Source organism: Chrysochloris asiatica, unplaced genomic scaffold (genome assembly GCF_000296735.1).
Source record: "Chrysochloris asiatica unplaced genomic scaffold, ChrAsi1.0 scaffold00008, whole genome shotgun sequence".
NCBI lineage: Eukaryota > Metazoa > Chordata > Mammalia > Afrosoricida > Chrysochloridae > Chrysochloris > Chrysochloris asiatica.
Window position 1 is genome coordinate 34,696,899 of NW_006408526.1, and position 15,690 is coordinate 34,712,588.

Sequence of the window (15,690 nt, forward strand, 5' to 3'; positions counted from 1 at the left end):
ACTTTGGACTTCCTCCCTGAGTATCATTGGCTCTTGTTCATATGGTACCTCTTGAAATGGTTGAACATTAACCATTTCCTTTTGATACAATGATTCTGTGTATTCCTTCCATCTTCTCTTGATGCATTCTGTATCATTCAATAATTTGCCCAGAGAATCTTTCAATAACGAAAGTCAAGGCTTGTGCAGTAAGAGCTCTGTCAGCAACAACACAGAATACCCGACCAAGCAGGCTCAGGGGATGGTCCCAGAACTCTGAACCACATATAAAGAAGTTGGTAGAATTCTTTAATTTCATCCTCACTGACATTAGTGGTTGGTGCATAAATTTGAATACTAGTGATATTAACTGGTCTTCCTTATAGGTATATAAATATTCTATCAAAGACAGCATTTTATTTCAAGATAGATCTTGAAATGTTCTTTTTGACAATGAATGCAATGTCATTCCTCTTCAGTGTCATTCCCAACATAGTAAACTATATGATTATTTAATTCAAAATGGCCAATACCAGTTCATTTCAGTTCACTAATGCCTAGGATATTGATCTTTATGTGTTATATTTAATTTTTGACAACTTCCTATTTTTCTAGATCCATATTTCGAACATTCCATGTTCTGATTATTAATGGATGTTTGCAGCTGTTTCTTCTCTTTTGATTTGTGCCCCATCAGCACATAAAAGTCCTGAAAGCTTTGTTCCGTTCATGTCATTATGGTGAACTCTACTCTGAGGAAGTAGCTCTTCCTCAGTCATATTTTGAGTGTTTTCCAACCTGAGGGGCTCATCTTCTGGCACTACATCTGACAATATTCCATTGCTACTTATAAGGTTTTCAATGACTAAACATTCAGAAGTAATTTGAGTCTCTTCTTTCTAGTCTGTCTTAGTCTGGAAGCTCCGTTGAAACCTTTCCACCAGGGGTGACTCTTTTGGTGTTTTAAATACTAGTGGCATAGCTTCCAGCATCACAGCAACACATGAGCCATCACCGAATGATGATGGGGAAAGTGTATATGAACCCAAAATATTGGCGATTCTAGATACACTGAAGGATGTGTGTACTTCTGGGTGAGACAAAGAGAAATCACCCCCTTCTGTATCTCCCTGAAAGATTCCTGAAGGCTGTATTGGTTTTATCTCTTCAGTCCTAGAGTGTTGTTGTTTTTTTTATCATGGACTGCAAGGTCTTGAATATATAATAAGAAAACTCTCTACAGCATGCCATTTGGTCCTAAAGACTGACAAAACCACATGGAGGACACAGTTAGTACAAAACTGTGTCCTGGGCTATGTTGGAGAACAAGGGAAAGAAGAGAGATGACATCACTGATTTGTGTATAAGACAATGCTAGGAGGCAGTCCTAATGCAGCAACGGGAGGACCTACCACATGTCCCCTCCATTCTGTCTGGTTTTTCTCTGGGAAAGCTGAGTTGAAACTGAGTTCCAAAGCTTGGAATCACTTGCTTCTGAGCTCCATCCTTTCAGAACACAGCCTGATACTGCCCTAATTGCTTCCCTAGGAGACCCCTCATGATTCATATATTAGAACCCAGAGAAACTCCAGGAGTTATAGAATGCGACTATAGCCAGATGTCATTCTCCCTAAAGCATCTTTAGCATGTGTCACTATAGGACACAAAACAGTATTTCTTGTCCAAAAGTATCACTGTTAAAGGAAGTTCCCTTCTTTGTCACACACTTTGTCACATACTTCCTCTCTCCCTGGACTCATGCCTACCATTAGACAGAGGGAGCAAACACGTATGTAACTCTTACTAGACATTGTCCTAGGCTTTTACATGCATTAACTCAGTTCTCAAAACAACTCCACAAGATAGGTTTTATTATTACTCCATGTTTAAAAAAGGAAACTGAGGCTCAGAGAAGTCGAGTAGCCTGCCAAAGTCACACACGTATAAGTGGTAGAGACAGGATTCAATTCTGCACAATCTGATTCTAGAGTCAGTGTTTGAAATCACTACCTGGCCCAGCATTATCTGGTTTCATTGTTCTTATCCACTTGAATCCAGACTCTGGGGAAACAATTCCACTCTTACTGTGATGCCATTTCTTGCAGTACACATAAAATGAAGTATCTACAGATTAACAGACTTGCTCAAGGTTGACAGAGATTTCACCATACAAGGGGAGTTCTGGGCCACTTTGTAGCTCCATGATTGGTCCCACTGTTCTAGTTCAAAGAACGTCAGTACCTTGGGACTGGGGTCCATTGATGACCAACTCTTTGTGCCTCTCCCACCATCAGAGAGTATCAAGGATTCTGGTTCATGCGGTCAGTCATGAACACCAAGTTCTCATTTGGTGTCATTTAATTTTAATTTCCATCTGTGGGTCTTTGACCTATCCTGTAGATATATTCTCTGCCTCCATTGTCTGTGTGTATCCTAGACATTGGAGGCAGAGAATATATCTGTAACCAGTTATCTGTCTTCAAAGTGGTTGTACTCACCATAAGGGAGTGGCCCAATTTGCCATCAACAGAGACGTGTATAAATCAGTACAAATGACATAAAGAAAACAGAATCAAATAATTGATAACGGGAGTCCTGGTGTGGTGCTGTGGGTTAATGCGCCAGACTGCAAAGCTGTTTGAACTGCAAGGTCGGCAGTTCAAGCTCAGCAGAAGCTCCTCAGAAACCCTGTACAGGGTCGCTATGGGTCAGAACCGACTTGACAGCACGTCACAAAATGGTGCTTACAAGTACTTTAAGAGTGTGAGATAGAGTAGGTTAGGATTCTGCTGGCATTGGGGATCATAACATGGGATTAATTAGGGAGCTGATTGGAGCAAGATGCAAAGATAGAAAGGAGAGGAAGGTGTGGTGCAGCTGTCGTTCGAATGAAAGAGACCATGGCCTGCCTATGGCTCAGCTTGACGAATGAGCACCCAAGAAATTGAAGCCATCACCAATGATTACAGTGAGGCACTTAACCTCTCTGGGTCCCCATCTGTCAATATGGAGAACTAGATATTGAAATCAAAAGAGCATAGTGCAATACTTTGACTTCTTCAGAAGAAAAGCATCCCCATCATATATTCTTTAAGTTAAGGAAAATCTATGAATTGTAAAAAATGTCTATGGCACATGACACCTGATCTATTCCAAGTGCCAGTAACTCAGGTGTCTTTTGAGAAGGAAGCAATATTGAGTGTGTGTTTTAAAAAAGACATTCAGAATCTTGCAGGTAACATACTTCTCTTTGGCATCATATGAGTATCTTGGGCTCAGACCAAGCCAAGGCTGTATAAACCCAAACACAAATCTCAAATGACTGCCCAGTTCTTGCATCTTCTGGTTGGTGTCAATCAATCACACATGGAATCAGATGTTGCCTTGTCAACATGACTGATACATTTCCAGTGGAGCAGTGTTTATGTCTTGGTCCTTGTTTATGTGATATTCTATGTCTTATAACTTGAATCTCCAGGAATTTTTCCCACGGCTGTGCATCATTCCTTATCATCTCTAACCAAATATGGCAGCTTTAAACGGTGCTGTCATTTTCTTCAATTTCCCTTGTTGTGATATAATCAGGTGTAGATTTCCAACACCGGGCATTGAATGGGGTTTCAGATCTAGAAAGCAACAATAAAATATTTTTTCCTCCTGGGTATCAATTGAGAGCTATAGAGTAAAATAGTCATGAGTAATCGAGAACATGGAATACATATACATTTGTCTGGGGAAACTGTGCTTGAGACCTAAAAGCAGACCAACTGGGGGATTTCTGCTTCAGTAGGTACGCAGGCACTGTCAGCTCCTTTATGTCCCCCTGCCTATGGGTACTTGTGTTGCACACACTCTGTCTCCTTTCCTATGTCTGCCACTCTTGGGATGACGAGGAAGACATGGTCAGTCCATGATGGACATAGGAATGACTAACTCTGGGGACTCTAATTCTCCTGCATCTTGAATCCTTTGCTTCCTATTAAGATCATTTACATGGCAGTGAGCTAAGATGCATGCATTCAAATGGTCTCCCTTACCACCACCACCGTTCCTTTCCTCTCCCCTCTCCTTAGTTACTGACTTTGCCTCAAGTTATTTCCTATGTCCAACTAAATCGCTTGAGGTTTCTATGCAGACAAAGCATGGATGTACCATGAGTCAGAGAATTTACAGTTGGCATGGGGACGACATACTGGTAAAGAAAAGCAGTTTCAGAAAGACCATCCTAAAGGTCATTACCTCACTGCTAAAGGGTTGCAACGTCCAAGAGCAACTGCCCCATTAGCAGAGGGTGAACGATTTCTTTCTTCCCTGTGCACCCTTTGTGCTGTTGTCCTCAAAATGGGATTGCAAAATCGTACCCCGAGTGATTGAGGAATGTGCCTACATAGCTGGTTCCCAGAGAAAGGATGGAAAACCCTCCAGATGAGAAGCTGAAAATCACCACTGATTACACTATGCAAATACAACAGGATCCTGCGGCGCTGTCTCCCTTCCACCTGCCTCAGATATTGCTGTAGGAACAGCTATTGTTACTTGGGATTTCTCAGCATGTTCTCCAAGACCAAACACCTGATGGATAATGAATGCTCAGAAAGCTGGTAGAGTTTAGCTCAATGTTGGCATAGAGCCCTTTGTGTTTCTGGGAACCCACATAAAAAATAAGAGTTCTGGATATAGAACTATATCATGAGGGGGACTTTTGCCACGACCAGTATGACCTTGAATTTGAAAGTTTACCTGTTCATAGAACCCCAGAGCTTAATGCTGATATTCAGTCCTACCCATGGACTTACCAGAATACTGGAACCATAGAATCATAGCACTGTCAGTTTCCAACAGTCCTTAGGGAGCACCTAATCCTGTGGTTTCATAGGAAATTATAGAAGCCATCCCGGAGCTGGAGAGAGCACACCCTCTGTTTAGTGGGCAGCTCTACTCTGCTCCGGCTAGCGGTGTCCATGTGGGAATCAAGCCTGGCATGGCCAGATTACCCCATTGAGAAAAAAAAAACAGAAATAATAATTTTTAGGAGAAATTTCCTAAATATTTAATGCTGGCAACAAATACAAAAATGTTCAAACACTACAGGATAAACATAACAAATCTGTGGGCTCTGTCTGGTTCATAGGCTACCTGTGTTCTGGTCCAGCTCCAATGGCCAGAGAGGGGTAAGGATGTACTTACAAGCACACAGCTAAAGGTTGAGGTCAGAGTCTTTAACTCCATCCTACTCGTTTGATTCCATTTTCCTACTGAAGATGACTGTGAGTTTGGCTTCCAGGGATCCTATTCCTGGCTCACATGGCCCTTGCTAATACACATCCCAGGGCTGGGGACAAACCTTGTTTTCCTGCAACGTCATGGTACAAGCCTTGTGCATTTGAGTCCCAGCTCTTTCTCTCCAAGCTGTGTAACCTTGGACACATCTACTGGCTGCCCCAAGCTTGGATTTTTTTCATAATAACCTGTGCCTTACAGGACAGCCAAGCATCTTACACGAGTAGGTCTCTCTGTGGGTGAGACCACCTTATCAACTCAAAACCAGAGGTGCCTGTTGTAGCAGGAGCCTCGTGAGGAAGATGTGAGTGTCGATGAGGGGGCTGGCGGCACACTCCAACACAGCAGACAGCCCGGAAGCTCTACCTCAGGGCACATGGGCAATGCTAAGCCACATCAAAGGCTGCTCTGATTGCCCAGCACGACATCGCCATCACCCCAGGAAGGGATGAGGCCCAAGTTGTGCTTCTGTTCATCTACGGAGGCCAGAGTTGGGCTGGTTATGTTGGAGTAGCCTTCTTCACACCTTCAGTTCCAGTGTCATTAAACCAATTACCCAGAGCCACCAGAAAAAAATGCAATCTTGCACCAAACACATACGCACCCTATCCCTCTAGCTTGCCCTGCCCAAGGGCCATTTTGACTGACTCTGTACGGTGAATCTTGTTTTTTATCTCCATTCCAGGGACGCAAACCCGGCTATTTTTCCTTCCTGGACCCGTTTTCTCCAGGCGTCTGGCTCTTCATGCTTCTAGCCTATTTGGCTGTCAGCTGTGTCCTCTTCCTAGTGGCTAGGTACGCTCCTCTCCCTGTTCTTGTCCCCACGTCGCCACCTAGTGTCTGGATAAGGGAACTGCATGGGGAGGGGTGGTGGAGGAGGAGAAGGTGGGCTGAGATGTGGGGCCAAACTAGAGGATGGGAGAGGGACTAGGACCTGAAACATCCTCTACCCCGCTGTCAGCTCCACACTTCCCATCCACCCATCTACATACACAATCCTTAATGCACACACAGCAGATAGGCACCCCTCCCTCTCTCTCCAACCCCCTGTTTCTAACCTCCTGCTGTATAAGAACCTGGGAAAAGGGGGAGGGAGAGGTAGTGATTAAGCACTGTGCATCTGCCTACCCTGGCACCAGTCCTTGCTAGGATCTTCCACAAAGTGCTGAATGATGAGAAACAGAGCTGCAGATCTGGAATGGGGGGCCCAGGGGCTGCAGCGTAGATAGGGGAGGAGACCCACTGAATAAAGCGCCTGGCCGTTCCCCAGTCCGGATCTGCCCATGTTGAATGGGAACTGTGAACGAGAAGCATTTGCAAGTTGAGTTGAGACTAGAGGTCCAGATAAAAATTGTTGTCGTTGTTAAGTGTGGTTGAGTCAGTTCCGACTCTTAACAACTTTGTATAGGGTTTCCCAAGGAGCTGCTGGTGTGTTTTAGCCACTGGACTTGGCTGTCAGCCGCCCCGTGTTTAAACCAGGGGCCTCCCCCAGGGCCAAAGAAGAACCTGAAGAGCATCTCTAGCCTCTGCCTCCTGAGAATGTGCACAGAGGAGGAGGCTTGTCTCCATCTGCACTGCAGGAGGCCAGCTTCCTCTCCATAAGTGGTCCAAGTCCTACTGGTCCATCATCTACTCACTCAGAGTCCGACTTCCTGTTCAACCCTCAGCTTCCTGTAACAGAGGCCCCAAAGGGCAGTCACCATGGAACACAGAACTGCTCAGGATGAGCTTCTAGAAGTCAGGCAGTGCCCCGGTTCCAGTCTCTCCTCAGATGTCTCCTGTGCCTCCAATCACAGCAGCAGGAGGTGGATGACTCTCCAGTACACATTCCTCCTCTGGGGGACCAGATCCCCTCCTCCAAGCTTGTCTATTCAATGACTCCAGGGGGAGATAGAGCTGCAGTCTCCATACCCAGCCTGCCTTTGGAGATCAAAGCCAAGATGGAGAAAGTAATCCTGGATCCCCTAAATCCAGCCAGCGACAGGCCCTGATTACAACACGATAGCCTCTAAAGACAGCTCGTGCTGCTCAGTGCCACCCACCCTTCTTGGACCCCTAGGCATTGCCACCATCAAGTATCTGTTGTCAGTGACAACTGGTGAGATGTGAGGATGCTAACGCGCTGTCTCACACTTCCCCTCTACACTTCACCGCACTGGCTGCTGCTGTTTTTCGGAAGCTGTCTCCCTGAGCCCTGGCTTCACTGCTCTCTGATTCACTCTTGCCCCTTCTGATTGGGTCCCTGTAAGTAGCAGGATACTGTTTTCAATTGACCCCAAGGTCCTGAACATGGTCTTCAAGCTTGGTCACCAGAAACAAGCCTGGGTCATCATGCTTATGAAGCCTGGAGCCTTTTAAACCAGCCCTGAGGGGCAACAACAGCCTCTCTTCCCTGCCTTCCACCCATATGCACTCAGCCCCAAGAACGATCCTTGAGGAAAAGGATCTAGTGCAAATCTAACTATGCAGCCCATGGACACTGCCTAGGAAGTTCTGACGTAACGTGGCAGTTTCCAAACAGGATTCCACAGAGCATGGAGGTTCCTGGGAGGTCCAGAGGCTTTGATGAGATGACAAGAGATTGGATATCGTCAGAACTCCAGAGTCCCAACCTCTACATTTAGTCCAGCTCCACTTTTGAGCGCTAATATAAGATTTAAAAGTAATCTTATATAGATATGATTTTAGAGTGAAAGATGTTTGAAAAAGTACTAATCTCAGGCAGCCATTTCCAAGTCAACTGATGATCAGAGACCGTCACATAAGAGCTTTTTAAAAAGTCTGAGTTCCTAGTACCTATTGTTTCAGACTCTCTAGATAGGGTGGTGGTGGTGGTTATGTGCCGTGGATTAGATTCCGACTCATAGTGACCCCGTACAGGGTTTCTGAGGTTCTAAATCTTTACGGGAGCAGAAAGCCTCGTCTTTCTCTCGTAGAACAGCTGGTAGTTTCGAACTGCTGACCTTAAGGTTCGCAGCCTGATTCGTAACCACTATGCTACCAGAGCTCCTCTAGATAGAGTACGGCCTGGGAATCTGTATTTTAGAAGCACTTCAGATCTGTAGGGTAAGCACTGAACTGCTGACCTCAAGGCTGGCAGTTCACACTCAACAGCTGCTCCTTGAGAACCATTATACAGGGTCGCTGTAAGTCAGAACTGACTTGATGGTAACAACAACAGATCCTCCCAACAGTCTTCAGGTTTGGGGACCACCGAGGCAGGTACTGCTAGTCCAAGCCAGCTTCACAGGACCCGCAGAGGGAAGGAACACATCTCCAAGGGCAGATGAGTCACAGACATGAAGGAATGGGATGTGTTTGAGGGACCCAGTGTACAACAGCTAAGTGAAGGACTGAGAGGACCAGTGATGACCAGATCACAGTGTGAATGGCACACTGGACACATCTTTTCTCATCAAAGCTGGAAGGCTTCAGTTGGGACGTGGCCTTTGGGCCACTGAGCAGAGAAGACGAAGTTTGTGCAGGATGGACAGGAAAGAAAGGCCGTTCCAGGCCTCTGAGACTTATCTCAGAGAGAGGGACAGAGGAGGGAGGCTGTCTGCTTCATTCAGAGGCAGTCTTAGAGCAACCTTTCTCATCCCTGTCTGTGTCTGCACAGCACATGCACCTGGAGAACTTTAATATATATATATATATATATACACACACACACACAGATGCCTTGGTCCTATCAGAATGTCTGGGAATGAAATCCAGGCACTGAATTTTTTTCCCCAAAGCTCCCAGGTGAGTCAAAAGAGCAGACACAGGAGAGTCACTGCCTTAGTGTCCACCCCGGCCAGTGGTTCTCAGAGGGCAGCTCCAGGACCAATGGTGCCAACCTCCCCTGGGGACTAGCACATTCTTAGCCCTCACCCCATTCTTCCTGAGCTAGAAACTTTGAGGGTGGGAGCCAGCAATCTGTGTTTTAACAAGTCTTTTTAGCAATTCTGGAGTCCTGCTGCACTGCTGTAGGACAAGCACTGGACTGTAAGGTCGGTTTGAACCACAAAGTCAGTGGTTCAAACTCAACAGCCGCTCCTCAGAAACCCTATACAGGGTTGCTATGAGTAGGAACAGACTCAATGGCACTTCCCCAAAAATGATAACAATTGGCAATTCTGGTGTAGGCTAAAGTCTGAGAACCACTGCTCTGGGCTGGGGTGGGGGAGTTCAAACTGGGGTTCTTTGATGCCCTAGGGTTCCTCCATGACCACCTAGGGGGACTGGGTAGAGCAGAACAAGCAACTTCTCTTCTACTACAAGGCCCTCCACCCCCTGACATGCCCAGTCTCCAATACAGGGCCTCCACTTTCATTGATTTTGAGAACTGGAGTTTTACCTCAGAGCATCTGCCCTCTGGCTTCTAGCACCCTCTACTTCAGAGTTCCTTTTCTCCACAGGTTGACCCCCTATGAGTGGTACAGCCCACACCCATGTGCCCAGGGCCGGTGCAACCTCCTGGTGAATCAGTACTCTCTCGGCAACAGCCTCTGGTTTCCGGTTGGGGGCTTCATGCAACAGGGCTCCACAATTGCCCCTCGAGCCTTGTCCACCCGCTGCGTCAGTGGCGTCTGGTAAGATCCTGGGCAGATACAGGGCCAGGCAAATGGGGCTAGGATGCAAAGGACATCTTGGGACAAGTCGTCTTCTGGCTTGGTAGGCAGGGATCAAGCCGGCCTTCTAGAGGAGCCCTGCAGCCTCTTCCTTTTGAAATGAACTCTGGTGGGAGGTTTGGGGCCAGTAGGTGGGTGCACTTTTTGCTCTCTTGTTCCTTTCCCCTTCCTTTTTCTCTGTGGGCTAGACAAAGAGAGGGCTGAGAAAATGGCCTTGATGTCCCTCAGCAAAGCCACAAAAGCTTCTTGACCTGACAACTTGAGGTGAAGTGAAGATGTATGCAGATTTTATGCAAATATGAATAGGTCCCAGAAGTCCCTGCAGGAAGGCATCCAGGCCAGCTGCTACATCACCCACCCTTCTACCAACTTTCTCAAGCCTGCCTTCTGGGGGCATGCCGGCCCTATCTACTACAGCAGGTGGTGGAGACCTGAGCACAAACTCTCGGTCCTTCAGAGGCAGATAGGACATCAGAGTGAGAGTTGACAGCTAGCGATCCAACCTCCTGTCTGCAGGGGCCATCTGTCAGCCTCTACCTAAACCCCTTCTCCTCTTGCTTCATCCAGGGCAAAAACAACTTCGTCAGATGATTCAACATGTGGGAAAGTGTTTTGAAAATTTGAAAATGTTATATAAATAAATGTATTCTCTCAGTGTCCGAGGGCTGCCTTAACAAAATGCCACCAAATGGGAACCTTTAAACCACACAAAAGTCTAGTCTTACAGTTCTGGAGGTAGAGGTCCAGATCAGGCCATTGACCATGTTGTTTCTTTCTGAGGCTCTCAGAGAGAAAATGTACCGTGTTTGCCTCCCTCCTAGCTCCTCGTGGCTCCTGCCAGTCCTTGATGTTCCTTGACTTGTAGATCCATCTTCGCATTGTACCTTCCCCCTGTGTCTACCAGTGACTGCTCTCCTCTTTTATAAGACACCCTAATCTGTTAACTGATAATACCTCAAAGACCTTATTTTCCAAATAAGGTTACAGGGGTTAGGATTTCTGCATATTCAGGGATGGGGGCAGAGCACTATTCAGCCCATAACACATATGAACTATAATTATTATTAGACCACCATGGGACTCCAAAGTCTGTGTGGAGTGTGGTTCAGCAGTAAGAGCCCACCACACGGGCCCTCACCAGTCCCTGTGCCCTCTGACTCTCCAGACTCTTCCCTATCAAACCAAGACCTCAGTGTTGTCAGTTCACTGGGGGAGTGGAAGATACAAACGCAGGGCCATCACTGCCCTGACAACGTGGCACCTAGCAACCACAAGAGAAGATAGAAGAGGCACCAGTATCCCATTTATTAGGTGACTAAATGAGCTCAGAGAAGAGGAGTTGCTGTCGCTGTCCTTCCCACGTGGAATGTGACAAAGCCGCTACTCAAATCCAGATCATTTTATGATGGTCAGGAGGATGGTTGTACCCATTGAACTAATGGATGTCCCCTCCCTCCCCTATTTCACTACTGGGGAGGCAGCTGCTAGCAGTTTCTAGACACAGTGGATTGGGGGGCGGGGGGGCAATAGGACTTCCTGATTCTTGAAAATCTGCCTGGAAGTTGCTAGATGCTGAATCCTGTGGTAAGCACAATGCATTAATAGGCAATGTCTTCATAATGAGTAAAGCCTCATTAATTCAAACTGCTCTGACTCAGAATTGTGATATCCACCCTAAATTGCACTTAGGTATATCTTTGGACCACCTATAAAGAAAAGGGTGGAGATGCAAATCCATTTTGTTGACCAGATGGTAGAAGGCTTGTTTAATCTGTTTAAACTGTTTGTCTGCTGCCTGAGTTGCAAAAAAAATTATTCAAATTTAAATAAGTTCTATCTGCCCAAACCAACAACTTTCTATTTTAAAGTACCACAACTATTATAAGACTATTTCCCAAATCCAACTTTTCAGCATTTCAAAGGTGCTGAAATTCGTAATTAACGAGTTTTTGCTGTTAATCGTTTGCAGACCTGGTCCTAGATTATGAATTTATCAATGTGTTACTTGGCAAGTTCTTCACTGCTCTGAGCCTCAATTTCCTCTTCTCTAATATTTGGGAGACGAATTCTACCTCTCTGAGTGGTAGGGATTACAGGAGACACTGTACTTGTCACCTGGCGGTGGCTTACTCTATGCCTGTTGTCATCTGAAGGCTGGCTTCATCTTGAGGGGACAGAGGAAGCCATCCCTTAGCTTACTTACTGTTGTTTTTCAGAGGTTCCCAAACTGTCTCATGCATTGACTTTGTCTCTATTGAGTAACAACCCCCTCCCCAAAGAAAACCTTCCTTTAGGGAATTAAAAACAAACAAACACAAAGCAACTGTCTTCTTCCCAGCAGCCTTCACAAACTGCTCATTTCTGTGTTCACCGTATGTCCTACTTCTCTCTCTCCCCTTGAAGCTGAGAACTCCTTCAGAGGAGGAGCACCTGGTCTCTCATGGTGCTCAGACTCCCGGGAGTGCCCAGGCAATGATGATTCCCTGGTCTTTCCCTGCACAGGTGGGCATTCACACTGATCATCATTTCCTCGTACACGGCCAACCTGGCAGCTTTCCTGACAGTGCAGCGCATGGATGTGCCCATCGAGTCAGTGGACGACTTGGCTGACCAGACTGCCATTGAATATGGCACCATCCACGGAGGCTCCAGCATGACCTTCTTCCAAGTAAAACTCCTATGGTTGTTCACAAACATTGGGAACTGAACTGAATAAAGTTGAGATGTTTGTCTGCTGGTAATAAAACAAGCAAGGAAACATCTCTCCTTATCCTATTACGTCTTTCGAATAGATAGCTTGTTCCTACACGTGGGGCTCATTTATCAATTGCCTCAATAAATAGCCCTGTAATAAGGTCCTAAAGGAACACGCCTCAAGTGCTGCACATCATCCATTCACGGCACTTGAGATGATGTTGGTACAATGTGACAGAACTTCTGTTGAATTGCAGTAGCTTCATAATGATTTTAATGGATATGTGTGTGTATGTAAACACACAGACATATACATACATACATACATATATAGACACATACAATAAAACCTGTACTTTCATTTATATTACTTCATGAGAAGAAGCTAACATATGCATTTGAATTTCTAAAAGTAACTCAAATTTTATAGCTAGCATTCCGGTTTGAGAAAGACAAAGATGACTTGGCTTCATTGATTGTAGACTTGGTAGGTCTCAGGTGGGGACACTGTTGGCTTCTTTACAAGGCTCAGAGGGCTCTGTCATTATGGTATATTAATTGACAGGCCAATTGATTGATTTATCTCCAAGGCTGACAGAGCCAAGCCAGACAGATAAGTAGTTTGTTTTCACATCCTTCAAAATCTCCAGGGAAAGGAATTTCCCTTTTAGTGAGGCTAGTGAGCACTTATTTAACCCACCCACTGCCCAGGAAGTTCATTCTCGCATGAAATAGGCCCACGATTTCATTTTAAGAGTTTGCATTCAAGTCTCAGTGCTTATTGGCAGAGAACATCCAAATGCAAGGTTTAGATGTTGTTGTTGTTAAGTGTCTTCAAGTCGATTCAGACTCAGACTCTGTATGGGGTTTCCAAGAAGCAGCTGATGGGTTTGAATCACCAACACTGTGGATAGCAGTTCAGGGCTTATCCAGCAGCACTACACCATGACAGCAGCTGGTTTAAACAGACCCCCTGAAATCTCTAGCTCTTATCATTTGGCTAGAAGGCAGTATTGCATATATAAGGAGCCCATGGTTAAAATACCTTAAGCATCTGGTGCAGAGGTTAAAGTATATGGCTGCTAACCAAAAAGTCAGTGGTTCAAGCCCTCCAGCTGTTCTGCAGGAGAAAGATGTGAGAGGAGCTTCCATCAGGATTTACCGCCTTGGAAACCCTTTGGGCAGTAGCATCACTATGAGTCAGACTGATTCTGTGACAATGGGTTTGGTTTTGGGTTTGGGCTGCATATGCAATTGATTAAATGGTTTGGGATTGGTAGAAAAAAATAGCTAGTGTTGTTCCTTCAGATGATACCACTTTAAAAGTCATGAATGAACCCTGAGCTCACTGCCCCAACCCTGAGCTCACTGCCCCGAACCTGAAGGACATTGAGGGAACTACAACCATAATTCCATTTCTTACTTTTGTCAGCACATGGAAGTTGGCCATGAAAGACATCTCAAGGGTAGATAAAGCAAACCTCAAGTTATCAAACCAGTAGGCAAAGTTTACAGTGCCTGAGGACCCTGTTGTTTCTTCATCTTTCTGGAAAGTATATAGTGTTCAGCTCCCTCCTCCTGCTGTTATGCAAGTAATGATAAGTCCCCGGTAAACATCTTGAGCTTTGATAAGGAAACAGAAAAGGCTATTGAAGCTCTCCAGTGGGTTGAGTACCAGAAGGGCCAGGACTTTAAGACTCACCTTGATTCCTTCTCTTCATAAACCTGCATGTCCTTTCCCATTTCCCAATCTTCCTTTTGTTTGTTTCCCAGAATTCCCGCTACCAGACCTACCAACGCATGTGGAATTACATGTATTCCAAGCAGCCGAGTGTGTTTGTGAAGAGCACAGAGGAGGGAATCGCCAGGGTGTTGAATTCCAACTATGCCTTCCTTCTGGAGTCCACCATGAATGAGTACTATCGGCAGCGAAACTGCAACCTCACTCAGATTGGGGGCCTGCTGGACACCAAGGGCTATGGGATTGGCATGCCAGTCGGTATGCAGGAGAGGGACAGCCTCTTTATGTAGCTTCATCCAGGCAGGGTCAGGGTAGTAAACCCACCAAATGCAGCATTGAATTCAAGTCCCTGTGTCTAGAACCAGGTTGACAGGGACTTTAGGTGGGCACTCTCAACCGACATATGTCTACCAATCATTGATCAATATTCAATCCTTAATTATCAAGTGGCTGTTGAGTCCTGGTGTGGCGTGGCAGGATAATGCACTGGACTTAAGATCAGTTTGAACCACAAGGTCGGTGGTTCAAACCTACCAGCCACTCCTCAGAAACCCTATGCAGGGTTGCTATGGGTCACAACCAACTAGACGGCACTTACAACAACAACATTGACTCATTATTAAAGGCATTGATACACTTGATATATTCTCTAGACCATTCATTCCTTTTCTCTCCTGCTTCTGGCCTTTTGTCCATTTCTCTGGTGACTGACGTCTCTCCTGGCAGGCGGAGAGAGAAGGAAGCAAAGCTAGAACTCAAATAAATTAATTTTGCTATATGTTAATGTCCCTGGTGAAAATTTTGCTGCAAGAAGGAAATGGCGTGATTAAATGAGATGGCTTTCAGGATGATTTGCGAATTTCACTGACCCATCCACTCTGGCCGGCACAGATAATTAAGAATAGGCAGCAGAGATCTGGTATTCATCTTGCTCCTTATGTACCATTCTGGTTTATTATGGATGTGTAGAGGGATTGGGCTTCTGGAAAGGTACCCCAGCTATGCAATTTGAAGGACGCTTACCCTCCCAGCCTTCCCCTGCTGAAAATGTTTCCATCAGAAGATGCAGCAGGGAAAGGGCATAATTAGCTGCTTGTTGTTGTGTTGTGGGGGGATTTGAAAATGTTCCCTCTCAACTTGACCTGTCTTGGGAAACACTCTTTCTGTTTCAATTATTCCCTTTCTTCCTTATGTCATTTGATAGAAACTAATAACCTCTTGGAGTCCTGGTGTGGCACTGTGGATTAATGCGCTGGACTGTAAGGTCGGTTTGAACTGTAAAGTCGGCAGTTCAAGCTCAGCTGCTTCTCGGAAACCCTATGCAGAGTCGTTATGAGTCGGAACCGACTTGACGGCACTTAACAACAACAATAACCTCTT

At 45.6% G+C, this 15,690-nt stretch overlaps 1 protein-coding gene across 1 annotated transcript in view; it reads left to right on the forward strand.

The window, feature by feature from the left end:
- Positions 1 to 15,690, forward strand: part of GRIK4 (glutamate receptor, ionotropic, kainate 4) — a 499,211-nt gene that overhangs the window by 452,489 nt on the left and 31,032 nt on the right. The window contains exons 14-17 of the mRNA XM_006833921.1: positions 5,945 to 6,054; positions 9,663 to 9,836; positions 12,378 to 12,543; positions 14,343 to 14,568. Of these exons, the coding sequence (XP_006833984.1) occupies positions 5,945 to 6,054; positions 9,663 to 9,836; positions 12,378 to 12,543; positions 14,343 to 14,568 (676 nt within the window). The remainder of the gene's footprint in view (positions 1 to 5,944; positions 6,055 to 9,662; positions 9,837 to 12,377; positions 12,544 to 14,342; positions 14,569 to 15,690) is intronic.